The sequence below is a fragment of the Scomber japonicus genome, chromosome 16 (genome assembly GCF_027409825.1).
Source record: "Scomber japonicus isolate fScoJap1 chromosome 16, fScoJap1.pri, whole genome shotgun sequence".
Classification (NCBI taxonomy): Eukaryota; Metazoa; Chordata; class Actinopteri; order Scombriformes; family Scombridae; genus Scomber; species Scomber japonicus.
This window is the reverse complement of record NC_070593.1, coordinates 15,204,546-15,219,575: the sequence shown is the minus strand read 5'-3', so window position 1 is coordinate 15,219,575 and position 15,030 is coordinate 15,204,546. Positions and strand designations below refer to the sequence as shown.

General features: G+C 38.0%; 1 protein-coding gene across 4 annotated transcripts in view; it reads left to right on the top strand.

Moving 5' to 3' along the window:
* Nucleotides 1–3,503: 3,503 nt before the first annotated feature.
* myo6b (myosin VIb) overlaps nt 3,504–15,030 on the top strand; it is a 31,143-nt gene continuing 19,616 nt past the window's right edge. For 3 of the 4 annotated variants that reach the window (XM_053335396.1, XM_053335397.1, XM_053335395.1), the window contains exons 1-14: nt 3,504–3,620; nt 5,485–5,554; nt 5,675–5,748; nt 6,171–6,300; nt 7,054–7,159; nt 7,641–7,696; nt 7,792–7,889; nt 8,013–8,177; nt 8,882–8,962; nt 10,755–10,935; nt 12,054–12,198; nt 13,702–13,859; nt 14,077–14,168; nt 14,590–14,662. In XM_053335396.1, the coding sequence (XP_053191371.1) occupies nt 3,504–3,620; nt 5,485–5,554; nt 5,675–5,748; nt 6,171–6,300; nt 7,054–7,159; nt 7,641–7,696; nt 7,792–7,889; nt 8,013–8,177; nt 8,882–8,962; nt 10,755–10,935; nt 12,054–12,198; nt 13,702–13,859; nt 14,077–14,168; nt 14,590–14,662 (1,546 nt within the window). Of the gene's footprint in view, nt 3,621–5,484; nt 5,555–5,674; nt 5,749–6,170; nt 6,301–7,053; nt 7,160–7,640; nt 7,697–7,791; nt 7,890–8,012; nt 8,178–8,881; nt 8,963–9,887; nt 9,897–10,754; nt 10,936–12,053; nt 12,199–13,701; nt 13,860–14,076; nt 14,169–14,589; nt 14,663–15,030 lie in introns of all 4 variants that reach the window. The other variant, XM_053335398.1, reaches the window with a different exon arrangement.

Below are 15,030 nucleotides of genomic sequence, written 5' to 3'. Positions count from 1 at the left end.
ATCTGCGTATGTTAACTATAATTGTCTTTAATCACAGTTTTAATCGTAGCTGTCACACTCCTACAGTAGTCATTATGGCTCATTTATAGTAATTATTGTAGGTGTCTGTTGGCCAGAGGATGCTGATATAGCTGTGTAATTTCACGTAATTATAAAGTTGTCTTGAACTGACTCTAAAAGTTACAGTACCTCTTTTGAACTAGTATGACCACACAAACACAGTTTTGTCCTGATAGAAAGTCATAGTTCTGCTGTACTATATTCATAGTGTCTATATGGGATTAACATGGTTACATTAGGCCAATGTACTGTAACATTTAGCCCTTTATCATTCAGTTGCCTTATCTCCTATCTCTGCATAAATGTTACTATCTCTGACACATTGACATTTATCTGCATACCAAAACACCATCATATCTGACCTCTTTTTAAATGTATTTATTTAAAGATATACTTCTGGCACTGTGACCTGTGTGCACATCTCTCTTCCTCCTGTTGGCATGTAGCTGATATCCAATGCATTTTCCGTGTGCCTTCCCTTGGTAGAGAACAGGAAACAAGAGGCAGGAAACAAGAGGCGTGTTTGTGTGTCCTGCTTTAACTCTGACTCAGTGTCCATTCATGTCTGTGTATGTTTATGCTTCCTACCCCCTGTACTGTATGTATCTGTGTTCCATAGGACATTTGACAACCCCCTCTGCTTTACATTGCCTTGAATGATCAGTGACTTTTATTTATGAGACCTGGACTTCTTGTGAAGCGTCTCGCCTCTCTCTGTCTGGATTAGGGTCAAATACTAAGAGGATTTGTGGTTGCAGAGTCAAAGTTACTCATGAGGGACTGGTCTCAGTTTTGTTGAGAGCAGTGATGCCTTTGCTTTGAGATGTGACTTTCTATGCTGTAGACCCCCCCACCCCCTAAGTGACATACCAGATAGTTTGGAGATTTGCTCTCAAAGTAGCATGTAAATCTCAAAGCTCTTGATTCAGAGAACAGTGCTCTACTACATGATCTACTGTATCTGGAATATTTCCATTACATGAAGATGTGTAGAGCCATGTAGGCTTTTGGTGTTCATGGAGATTTGAGCTGCACATGCTGTAAACCCAGACTGAAGTAGGGAATTGTGGGAAAGCTTTGTGACTGTGAGCTATCTAACAAAAACAGTCTTTAGGATCCACCAGCCTTGATCTCATGTTTGAAGGTTAAAGATAAAGTAATCTAATCCTCCTTTCTCGTTCTGGTGCATTGAGTCAAGCTTTTTCTTTTTACCTTGGCTTTGAATGCAGGGTTGTGCTGTGTATAGTTTTTATGTTTAATAATCAAATGATCATCACTGCAAGTTTCTATGGCAATGACAACAAGTAGTGTGCATGCAGTTAAGTTTCTAAAGATTCTGCACCTGTTGCAGCCAAGTCTGAGAAGTGTTGTAGATTCAGATTTGTGTATTTATCTCTAGTATCCCATCAGGGTAAAGGTAATTCATTGGATCTACTGCTGCTAACTAACAGTGAAGTTCAAGAGTGCTGGCAGTATCTTTTAAAATTGATCATTTGCTATTATGGAACTTTTATGTAGGTGGCAAGCTGGTTACTCCTGTTGTCCTCAAACATATCAAAAAAAGGCAGTATACATTGATAGGCGGCTCCAAATTGCCCACAGGTTTGAAGTTGAGTGTGATGCCCTGTGATTGACTGGTAGTCCGTCCAAGGTTTACTTCGCCTCTCACCCTAAGCCAGCTGTTATCAGCTCCAGTTAAAATATCGAAAGTAAACAGAAAATTATTGCATCAATAATAAATCGGTCAAATAACAATAGATAACAGAGAGATAACAGCATGCTATTTGTCCTACATTGCATTCACTTTTTGTGGAACCAGTTAAAATATAGCTAAAATGCTTATTTGCATTTTAGTTGATTTATCAAAGAGAATGTAGATGCAAATTAGGTTCTCACTCATTTCTCTCGTTATGAAGTTGTTAATTATTTTGTACATCATTATATGTGTTTATTTTGCATCAACATATTTATACATGCGCTCTTCAAATAATCTGAGTTTGTGTGAAAATGAGTATTCTCAGTATTCTCCTGAAGCAGAGCATTGGATGAAACCTAATCTACACTGTTTTAGATTTAGCCAGACAGCAGCTTTTTGTCTACTGTAATGGGTTCACCATCTGAGTCTTGTGTTACAAAACCTTTGAAAGGAGTGACAGACTGAAAATTGTAATGGGGTATTGTTCATCGGTCCACAGCAGGCTCTTACCATATGTAGTGTAGGTGTACTGACCTGACATGACATGTGTTGATAACAAAGCAATTAAAGTCTGACTGCTGCTATTTTATTATTCCTATTCCTGGCAATAACATGTAATGATTTATTTTTAGTTTATGAGGACAGAAATGATTTACTGGTCTTACAAAGACGTTATTCAACAAAAGGAATCAAGTACTCAAAAAGGCCTTTCAAATTCTTATCTTATCTGTTGCCATATCTAGGTCAAAAAGAAAGACAGAATCAGATGGAGATGGCCACAGGTATAGGTTACAGTCTCCACTCTGTCCCTTCGTTGGATCCAACATACAGTAAAGGCTGAGTTGATATACTGAACATTGGGTCCTTGTTGAATGCTGCGTCAGCAGTTTCCAGCATGTGTCACCTCTGACATTTGACCTGAATCCCTGAAGCTAATTGGATACTTAAGCATAACGTCAGCACTTTTGCTCTGAGGAATTCTCTGCTTGTAGGATTAACTGTCAAGAGCCGTTAATGACAAGCATGTAAAAACAAAGATTTCACATTGATGATGCCTTGATATTGTCAGCACAAGATTCAGGAAGATATGACCCACTTAATTCCTCTCTGGGTCTGCCAGGGTTTAGGTGCTATTGTCAATTACACAATAAAGCCTCACAGTTTTGATATGTAGTTGAATGCATAAAGTTTGCATTTTGGGAAAATGATAGTGTTCATAGATACCCAGTTTGCAATATGTTCATGCCTGAGTTATGATCAGGCAGCTTTATGTCTGTTCACACTTTTAGTCAGCTACCTGTATTTGTTATTTTTTAGTTACAGTGTTACAAAAATGTTACTGTGGCTTTTCACTGTACTGTAGGCTTAAAAGAAGACATGGACTTTCTGAAAGGACACAGGAGAACACTTTGCCTTGCAAAAAGGTTCAGGTGCTTGTATCCAGGTGAAACTGAGAAATAACTTACTGAAGATTCGTATTCATTCAGTCTTTCTATGTTAAGATTAAATTATTTGTTAGGTATTAGGTGTTAGGTAACTGTAAAAAAAGATTAAAGAAAAACATAAATATTTATTGTGTAGCCATACAGGCTTTATGGTAGCAATTTAGAAGCAAATTCAGTTTGTACTTCAGGAAAAATGCAAAATTGTGTACAGTACTTTGCATACCTATTTTAACTATGTACTATTCCTTTTGCACCTCTCCTGTTTCTCACAGTTGTGTTGCTGTTCTGACTGGAGGTAAGCCATGGAGGATGGGAAGCCAGTATGGGCGCCCCACCCGACTGATGGGTTCCAGCTGGGCATGATCGTTGACATAGGATCTGACACGCTCACCATAGAGCCACTGAACCAGAAGGGCAAGGTGGGTCAAACCCTACCGCACACGCACACTCACACACACACACACACACACACACACATTTACAGGCAAAGTGAGTCAAACTGGGAAAATTGTTGATGGGCTGATGGTGATATTTTCATTTTATGTGCATCGCAAGTCGATTAGAGAATTACATTCACTGAGTGGGTCACATAAATTGGTTGTTATTTACCACAAACTCTAGTACATACATTTATGAATTCATTTAGACACAGTCCTTACATTTATTAAAATAATGTTGTCTGTATAAATTGCGATTCAAGGTTAGATATGCATTAAGACAACAATGTGTAAAATGTGAGGAACATGAGAAACCACTTGTACAGAGGCATGAATAAATAAATAGAATAGCAGCAGGTGCTCTGATAGTGTTGCCTAGAGGGAGAGCTGCTCATTAGGAGGTAGAGGCCACCTGTTACACCTGAGCCGTCATGTGTCCCCAGCAAGCAGGCCTCTGATGTTTACACCCGACATGCAGCAGTTGCTTTTGAATTTGTTTTGTTTCAGGTGTTCTCGCCACAGCTACTGTGTGTAACTTTCACACAGAAGGCTGGTTATAGAGGGAATAGCACAGATGTGTCTAATATCATTAATAATAGTTCTGTACACAAAATCAGGGCACTGTCACTGAACCAGCTAAATGGAATGCAGTCATTATTATTATTATTAGTTACATTTGAGTAAAAATATCCACTATATGGGCAGTCAGTCTTTTACTAACTAAGCATGACAAAAATATCTATTCCTTGACAAGTCATTTTTTGTCTAGTTTGAATTCATACTTTTCTTCTAATATACCAGTGTTGACAGAAGAAACTTGCAATTACTGAAGCTCACTTGGGATATCTGTGAACTTGAAATGATCATCAGTTTTAGCCTTATTACAATGCATAAACTCTGCCCCATTTAGCAAGGGAATGAAAGGCCTATTGAGTATCTTTTTTTCTGCAGTGTTGAGCTCATTAGTGCCTAAGCCTGGCTGTGTCTTCTTTGTCAATTTTATTGGTTAGACATTTTTCACATGGTTGCTATTGTGGCCAATTTTAGCCCATTCACTGTAGCAAGTACACAAAGCAGATTCTGTTTATGCTAACAGCCTGTTTGTGGTAATAAACCATGAATCATAGCACAGATGGGGCCACACTCACACACACACACAAGCAGTGGTATTGATATAAGAAGTGTGTAATGAACATGTAAAGGAAGTTTATTATATTGATCTATAGGTAATAATAAGGAGGTCATTGTTCTGCTCTGATTGCCTTCTCCACACCATCAGTGAATTCCCTGGGCCTGTTTTAATTGTTGCGGTTGGAGTTTGGTTGGTTTTAATAATACAGTGACTTGATGGGTTCCCACAAGACCAGCATAGAGCGCTGCCACCATCTCTTCTGCACCACACACACACTCACTTACTCACTCAGGTGTTCAGATCTTGTTGCTCTCCCACCAAATTATTCATTATCCTGCCATGTCTCCCCTTGTTTCTCTCACAGCTGGCTTGTTCCATTGAGTTTATTTCCATTAACTCAGACTCTTAAACAATAGAGTGAGAATATCAGTAACTAATTTAGCCTGGGAACATGTAGCGCCAAACATCATTACTGTGATCTTTAAGCATGATAAATGATTCATGTTTATGCATGCTTGCTTAGCTCTTTCTGATTTAATATGTCTGCTTATCAACATTTGTTGTGTGTCATAAGCTTTTCAAACAACAAGACAATTAATAATCTTGTACATAATGTTGACATGGATAAGTAGAGACAGTGCAACTTGTAGTAAGTCTGTCCATCCTGGAAGCCATTTTAATGTTTTAGTAAGAACAACTATATATATTTTTCAGACCTTTTTTGCTCCGATGAGCCAAGTGTTCCCTGCAGAGGATGATGTCAACAAACATGTCGATGACAACTGTAAGTTACATTAACACTCAGTTATTAGGTCCATTTTCACAATCAACAATAATCCCCCCCCCCCCCCCCAGAAATAATTGTACATATTTGGTTCATTTGTTTTTTTTCCTCTGTTTTCAGGTTCCCTTATGTACTTGAATGAAGCCACTCTTCTCAACAATGTCAGAGTGCGGTACAATAAAGACCACATCTATGTATGTTTTCTTCTCCTGTTATACTTGTCTACATTAGCACCACCAGTATAATGTATCAGAAGTAGATTTTTGTTGGAGGACAGAAGGTGAGAGGATCCCTATCCTTGTTCCCCTGAGAGAAAAGTACCAGGTGGTTAAGAGGGGAGGGAAGCTAACAAGGGGTCACACAGTCAGACTGGCAAACCTAATCCTGATCCCAGCCATTCACTTAGGAAATAAAGGACAGCTGGTAGATGGGGAAAAGCAAGACAGGGAAACAACTTAAGGTGTATCTCACCAGCCTTCAGTGGGTTCTTTTTCACCTCTGTTGTCTCTCATTATTTAATAATTGAAATGTTTTTTTTGTGCTATTTTTGCTATTTATATATTAACTTTCTCTAAATGCAGTGATACTAATCCTACCTAAATTTATGTCTTTACAGACTTATGTGGCCAACATCTTAATAGCTGTGAATCCTTACTGTGACATACCCAAACTATATGGCCCTGATGCCATCAAGTCATATCGGGGGAAGTCACTGGGTACACTGCCACCTCATGTCTATGCAATAGGTGAGAGCTCATACCACTGTGTAAACCTGTTTGTGAAAGTAATTAAACAACAGAATAGAAATATTACTTTGTTTGTTTCTTTTTTTTTAAATGAACATGTCATTTTCAGTGTGACTTAAATCTGCATGTGTGGTACTTTTATATATAAATGAACATCTATTACAATCAAGTTCTTGACAAATGAGTTCACACAATGCTGATGAAGCCTGATAAATCTATCTGCTAACTTGAGCTGGGATAAAATAATATAATTGTGTGGCTCTTACAGGCTTTCCAAATGTTGTTAGACCAAATGGATCAGATTCTGATAATGAAACAAGTCTTGTCACAAAGCATACGTGACACTCAAAACAGTGTATTCACTGTTTTACAGCTCCAAATGATTCACTGTATCTAAATATGGACAACACTTCTCCACTTCCTGCCGTTAAGCAAAAGTGAAACCTAAATATCTCCTCCTGTTGTGGCTTCAGTTTAGAGGAGCTGTGATGATGTCCATATTTATGCACAGTCAATGGCTGCAACAATAATGGTGGAGTAGGCTATGGTGGAACGCATGACATAACAACATGCCAGCTGTGTTTTTTTACACATTTACTCCAGCTCTAACTGAAAGTCTATACTGTACCATGGACATGCAGTTATCTAATTAAATAGTTTAGTAATAAACTAAATTTGAATTGAGCCCTGATTCTTCTCTGTTAATGCTGTTATTTTCTTTATATCTGTAATGTGTGTTTTTGTCAATTTTAGCTGACAAAGCCTACAGGGACATGAAGGTTCTAAAAATGAGCCAGTCAATCATAGTTTCTGGTGAATCTGGTGCTGGAAAAACTGAAAACACCAAGTTTGTTCTCAGGTATGAGTCTACATGACATGATGCTTGTCTTTTCTTCTCTTCACTGTCACCTGTCTTTCCATTCATCTTATGTGAAAAAACTTACTCTCCCTTTCCAAATTGAGAAATGTCAACGCCATACCTTGACTGCACATTTAGAAATACTGATAATATCTCACAAAACAAGATGAAGAGTAGTAGAAGATAATACAAGATTAAACTAGATGCAACTGTATCAAAAAGACAGCCTTCCTAAGCCCACCCATCACAGCTCTGTGTGTGGAGGGCCATGCTAAACAATACAGAAACTAGAAGAAAACTTTTCAGAATATGCACTTCATTATTTTTACCTCTGCAGATTTCTGAAAGCCATTGCTGCTTTGGACTAAAAAACAACTGTAGTAATCACTAAACTTTGTTTCAGTGTGATTAACTTTTCTCTTTTTGTATTGTTGTGATTTGCTGTTGTTGTTGTCATCCTAATTTCATTGCCATCCTGCAGATATCTGACCACAACATATGGAAGTGGTCAAGATATTGACGAGAGAATTGTTGAAGGTATTCCATTAACAAACTAATAACTCATCAGTCCTATATGTAGTGTATGGGGGAAGTGTGATGTTAATTATGTTTTTCTTTTATTCAAACTTAAGCAAATCCCCTTCTTGAGGCCTTTGGAAATGCAAAGACAGTCCGGAATAATAACAGTAGTCGCTTTGGAAAGTTTGTCGAAATCCACTTCAATGAGAAGGTAACAGATGACCACTGATTATGTTCTAGGCCAGTCTGTTCTTGTTGATTTGCAGTATACTGTGTATGGACCATGAATTTTAAAATCTGCTTTTAAAACCTGATTCTTCTTCTGTGTTACCAGAATGCAGTTGTGGGCGGGTTTGTCTCCCATTACTTGTTAGAGAAATCGAGAATTTGCATGCAAAGCAACGATGAGAGGAACTACCACATCTTCTACAGGCTGTGTGCTGGGGCATCTGAGGACATCAAGAAGAAACTGCACCTGGACTCTCCAGACAGCTTCAGGGTCAGTGAGCATAGCCATACTACACGGTCTGCAATGTTACCCAGAAAAGGAACACATATGATACTGTCACCCAAGACCAGCTGATATAAGATCTAATTTTAATTGTGTCAATAATTTTGTCGAATAAGATGTTGCAAATATACTGATTTTTATTAGTTATTTGGAGTAGACATGGGTTGGCAGTTCTATGGAAGCCCACTAGATGTCACATTTGTGTATTTTTAGTGACATTTTAACACAAATAACCCACAAAACCCAAGTTCTCTCAAGTGGAATCAAAAATTGCCTCAGTAACAAAATATTTTAAAATTGAATTATGCCCCCTTTGAATGCAGTTATCAACACAGTGGGTACAATCAGAAACCATAAAGGTGTTTATCTCAGCAGTTATTCTCTTCTGCATGCTATGCAAAACTATACTTAATAGAACAACAGGCAACTCAAGCTGTTTCTTGAAGTGTTTATCATAGTGTCATAATATCAGGTCCCATAGGTGACACCCACATCAACAGAGGCAATTTCTTCATGTGATTCACCAGTAGTCAGCAGTGAAGCAATTATGAAAGAGAACTGAGTAAATCTTTCAGATGATGAAAATCAATACAAAAATCCCACAGTGAATGAAATGTGTATTATTTCTGATTTTAATTCATCAAAATACAGATTTTACTCAGATGTTTTAAACAGTTTTTTCTTTGTTGCAGTATCTGAATCGAGGTTGTACCAGATATTTTGCGAGTAATGACTCGGATGAACAAATCATGCAGAACCGCAAGAGTCCTGAGGTAATGTTGCCCTGTTGTAGTGTAAAAACTCTAATCTGATACATTATTATTTTACTTTCTATAAGTGTTTCATGTTAAGAAAACAAAAGCAGTTTTGTATCCTTACCTGTGGAATAAATGATTAAGACTGTTATAGAGTATTAAAATGATGAGTAAGAGCTGGATTTAAAGCAAATCCCAGACCATATTTAAGTAAAAGGTGCAGGTGAAGGGTGTAATTATATGCAACAACTGGTCAATAGGAATATTTTATGCTTAGAAATTAATCTGTGCATTTGATGAATTATGTACAACAGGAAAAAGAACCAGTGCCTTGTTGAGTTTAGCCTTAAAGCCTGCAGGAAACGTGCAATTAATATCAAGAAACAATTGGAAGAACAAGTGCGACATGTTGGTCTCTCAGGGACTAATTATGAATGTTCAATTCACATCTTGTTTTCTGTGATAGAATAATATCTTCTTTTATGCTAATGAAAAAATCAGGTGAAGTTGTGGTAAACAAAGAAGCTTTCAGGTCACTATCAATGGATTTACTTTTAATGAGTTTCATTTAGCCTCATACATCAGTAGTAATGCAATGACTGAAATGTTGTTTACCTCTGCTTTGTTTTTTCACACCTAATTATGTTATAGTTTATGAGTCCTTACTATTGATTTTTCCAAATAAATCATCCAAATTTTCCTCCAAATATTAGATCATCAGTGAGGATTGAAATGATTTTTTTCTTGCTTTTTACTATTGTTGAATGTGTAATGGTCTTTATTTAACATGCGTAGTCATTTCTTACAAAATCTACACAGTGACTAGTACCTTTATTAATGGAAGCCATGAAAGCTTTGTGGTTGTAAGTACATGTGTGCCATAATTATGATGCTAATTAAGTCATTGTGCCTATCTGTCCTGCCACTCGCCTGTGTTATATAGGAAAATAAGGTGATGTTTCTTTTTTTATCAGGGTTTTGTGCTACCTGTTCTTTATCCTGTACTTTTCCCAAAGTAAACACAGGGACTCTGGTTCTCTGGCTCTCTCTCGTGTTGCTCTTTGTAGTGAAAACAGGAAATAAGAGTGCATGTTTCCTCTTTGTCTGCATGTGTCTGACAGGTTTGAGTGGGGTTGGTGCTGGGTGGTGCTGAAATAGTAAAATACAATGGCAGTTTGCTTATTCAGCATCTTTCAGTCATACACTGCAGGGCTGTACAATTATAGTAATATTTTTTTCAATATATGTTAGAGATCAAAATTTATGTAAGAGTGTAATCAGGAGTAGAAATGTAGGCATAATTGTGCAGCCCTTAATTATCACTGTATAATTAATCTACAATCTTGACTGTTCAGTGACATTTCACACTGCATGCCTGTTCTTTCTACCTTCATCATTTCTGAAATATTGCAAAACACTATGATATCTTTTTTTAATGCACAAGTACTTGTCAAGACATTTGGAGACAAGGCTACTGTAGTAGAAAGTTAGTACATTGAATGGTGTGTGTGCTGTGTGCTGCTGGTGGAGGATAATTTAACAAATTAGTAAAATATTTTTGGTTTATCGAATATGCAAAGTGCACATTAAACATGTGGCTCTTGTTAAGTGTGGGTTGTTGGACTCAATTTAGATCCACATTTACTCTTGATTTGAAGACAATTCAAAATTACTCACATACAGAATTTAGATCGCTATTCACAAATTGCATCTTATTTGAGTAAATCATGATCTGAATTGAATCCTCACACACCGCCTGTTTCTCTCTGTAATGTCTGTTTAGTTTCTCACTCACTTGTGTGTTTTACAGCACGTAAAGGTCGGTGCACTGAAGGACCCTCTTCTTGACGACCAGGGTGACTTTAACAGGATGTGCGTCGCCATGAAGAAGATTGGGCTGGATGACACTGAGAAGCTGGACCTGTTTCGGGTGGTTGCTGGAGTTCTGCACCTTGGCAACATTGACTTTGAGGAAACTGGAAGCACCTCAGGTAGGACAGATGGTGTAACTAGAGATGTTTACAAGAGTTTGGGGATCATTTGTGATAACTTCAATGTCATTTTCCCTGTATTATCTGTCTTTCTTCAACAGTGGTTGTGAATTTTCATGTAAGCAACCAAGAGCCAACTTTTTTTGCTGCCAGAAATAAGAAACTAAAACTAAAATTCCCCATATTTCATGAAGGAAGCAGTCAACCGAAACAAACTTAACACTTAGTTGTTTCAATAAATATGAGCTCACACATTTTGTGTGTTAGATAGATGTAGATCTGTGTATATCTATGCCCTTGGATATCACCACAGTTAAGTCTCAAGTGGTGATAATTAGACCCTGGCAACCATTATCTCTCTCACTCTCTCTCTCTGTCCCTCTCTCTCTCTCTCTCTCTCTCTCTCTCTCTCTCTCTCTCTCTCTCTCTCTCTCTCTCTCTCTCTCTCTCTCTCTCTCTATCTCTCTCTCTCTCTCTCTCTCTCTCTATCTCTATCTCTCTCTCTCTCTCTTCCTCTCTGTCCTTTCATGCTTACCCTTCCTGTCTCTGCAATCAAGGTCCTTACTAACTATACTTTCAAATGTTTGGCAGAGCATTGTTCAGTATTTTCTCACCCACTACTAATTGGTGCTAGATCTCACATTCTCATGCACTGTACTTTACACCCAGTGAACCTGAATACCAGCTCTGTATAAGGCTGTTTCCATCACTTATTCATAGCTAGACGATCTAACTTCAACCTATGACTGTCTGTCTGCTACTTTTTGATGAGTCCGAAGAAGGTCAGAAAACTTGACTATGCAAATTCTATTTTGGGACATAGCTACACACCTCTGTGCATGTCTGCTACGTCAAATTAATAAATCACGGTCTGTAAAGTGTAGATTCACTACTCCCAGCATCCAGTTTTAATCTCTATTAAATCAAATTAGTAACAAGATGGATCTGTCATGATTCCGCTGTTTTCTTACAAAATGTGTGTAATAATTTTCCCTTAAAACCCACCGATAGGCATTTATTAAGTACAGTTGGTATAAAGGAAAATAAAAGTATTTTTCAAAACCACATATTTTGGTTGGAGAATTATTAAAGCTTACATTTCTGTCTGTCTCTTTCAGGTGGTTGTGTTTTAAAAAATCAGTCTGGAAAGACTCTGGAGCACTGCGCTTATCTGCTGGGCCTGGACCAGGATGATCTGCGGGTCAGCCTCACAACAAGAGTCATGCTCACTACAGCAGGGGGCGCCAAAGGAACAGTTATTAAGTAAGAACAAAAGCATTCAGTTTTGAAAATCTGTCACTCTTTGAAAATGTTTGTTTTGTTTTTTTTTTGGTTTTGTTTTGTTTTTTGTTGGAAAAGAAATCATCTTCTTAGTTTTGTCCAAAAGCCAAATGACAAAAAAGAGTCAATTGTACTCTCTGAACTAATTGAAGGCAATAAGTTCATGATAGATCTGTAAATACCTGATGACCCTTAGACTTGGATTAACACAGGAATGTAATGAACACAGGAACTTCTTAAGTGGTTGTTGCTGTACTTGTCGGTATTAACCTGCAATGTCCTAACACGTCTTTATTGTGCAAGACATTTAGATTAAATCTGCAATTAAGCCTGTTACCTCTTGGTGTTAGTATGAAGAAAGTGTATGGTTGATCTAATTACTTTCTACAGGCAAGCACTCTGTGAACTTGTGTCTCAAACCCCAGTGTAAAAGTGACACATTAACACAGATGTTATATAATATTTTGCTTGGGTAAACTGTACTTTGACATGACTTAGAGGTTATTTCTTGTAGGCTAGTACATCAGGAGAATGAAGGATCACTCCTGTGTGCTTGGGTGGTGATGTGGTGTTTGAGTGATGGGGCCAGGTTTGGTAGATTAATATTTAAGGAGGGCCAGATGCTGGCCTGGCCTGGAAGTGTTTTCTCCACATAAATAATGCAGTCTGTATCTGAGGAGGCAGGCGAGCATGGCTGCAATACAGTAGGGGAGCAGGTGGAGCGAAGGGGGCCTGGCTTTGTCATTAAACCCCAAACAGATCCGCCTAACGCTTGGGAGGGTGAGGGCAGCTCGGGGGTGGTGGATGTGATGGTATCAGGGATGACTGAGTCTCCAACTGGTGTGCATATGAAACATTGCAATGGATAAAAAGGCCTGTCAGTGAGATGAATTGTAAATATTGCATGTGTTACGGCATTCAACCCATCCCATAGTCAAAACAGAAAATATAGCTTAGTCTTTGTTGAGCTTCAGTATTGATAGGTGGACTGTTTGTAATGGACAAGGGTTTTTAATGAGGACCAAGTAGATGGAATATCAAAAGAAAAAAATGAGCAAGGCTCTATCATAGCAAAAGACAGACCTTTTTAATTTAAGATTCAACCTTCTTCCCACCTGGGACAGCTAAGTTGAACTCTGGGCCACTGTGGAACTGCACTTTGTCCATACAGTCAACCCCTTCTAAATAATTTAAAATAAATGGTGTTAAATTGCCACTAGAGAGTCAAGTAGAGTTCAAGGTTAAAATTTTAACTTTAATACCATGTCTTTGGCTGAGAAACTCTCATTTGAAAAGCACCACCTATGGTAGCTTGAGCATCAATCAGAAAGAGAACAGCACTATTCAGCACAAACCGACACAGCTAAACTTTTGCTGCCACGTGAAAATTGGGTTGATTGAAAAAATACAAAGGAGGTTTAATAAGAGACGAGAATGTTCCAGTTTCGGATGTCTTTCACTGCCCCACTTTGTGTGTCTCCCCAGGGTGCCTCTAAAGGTGGAACAAGCAAACAATGCCCGCGATGCCCTGGCCAAGGCAGTGTACAGCTGCCTCTTCGATCATGTGGTCAAACGGGTGAACCAGTGTTTCCCCTTCAAGACTTCCTCCAATTTCATTGGGGTGCTGGACATCGCTGGGTTTGGTAATAAAATATAGTTAGTCTTCGATAAAATGTGGAAGTTGCAATTTACCTTGAGTCAATGTGTAGATTCAGCCCAAATTCAAAATTTGAGTGCAACTTCCCAGGCACCAGAATTAATTTTCTTCATCAGCCATACAGTAATTAACACAGGCTTTAATTAAAAATGTTAATTTTGTAATTCATTTAAATATACTGCATGTCTTTTTCCTTTTCTTAGAGTATTTTGAACATAACAGCTTTGAGCAGTTCTGTATCAATTACTGCAATGAGAAACTGCAGCAGTTCTTCAACGAGCGTATTCTGAAAGAGGTGGGTGAACAGATTACGGTGATTTGGTGATTTTCTTTATCCTGGGAAGCCTGCCACGTTATGTTGCTAACAAGCCAAATTTACTGACTCTTTCATTAGACTGGAGGAAGTGATTGGCACGCTAAGCTTCTCTCTCTTTCTCCTGTTGTGTTTTTTTTTTTTTTGCTTATTTTTCCCTCCATCTTTTTCATTAGAATGCTAATTTCTCCAGGGACATGATGAGGCTTTTCTCTTCCAAGGTCTCCAATTAAAGTTCCACAATTCTGGTTTAGGCCCCCTTTTCATTATTTGCTTAATGTTTTATGAGGTGGATAATGTTCAGAAGCAACTCCAAAAAACATCTAAGAAAGTTTTATATCACACTGTTTTTAAAATGGCCTTTATACATGTTCATCTTTGACTTTTTTTCATGTCTATGCAGGAGCAAGAGCTATATCAAAAGGAAGGGCTTGGAGTGAATGAGGTGCATTATGTTGACAACCAGGACTGCATTGGTAAGTTCTTGCGTGTCGCCTTCCCTCCCTGCATGCCGTTAACCCTCAAACTCTGTGCACTGATTTAAATTCCACTCCGTCCCTGTTGGAGAACAAGTTCCCTGCTGGAAATAAAATATAATGAAGCACTACATACTACAAGATAACATAACATAATGCAGGACTTTGAACACATGTGCTTCTAATGGTAAAAAAATGCTAAATATGAGCTGGTTTCTCAAATGACCAAAATTAACCCTATATATGCATATGTTTATTGATATCTCCATATATCTTTACCATCGGTGATCTTCATTAAGATGTCCCTGACATTAAGTTTTGCCTTTACTGCAAAACACAAAATGTACTGACAAAGATGGTGCTGTCTG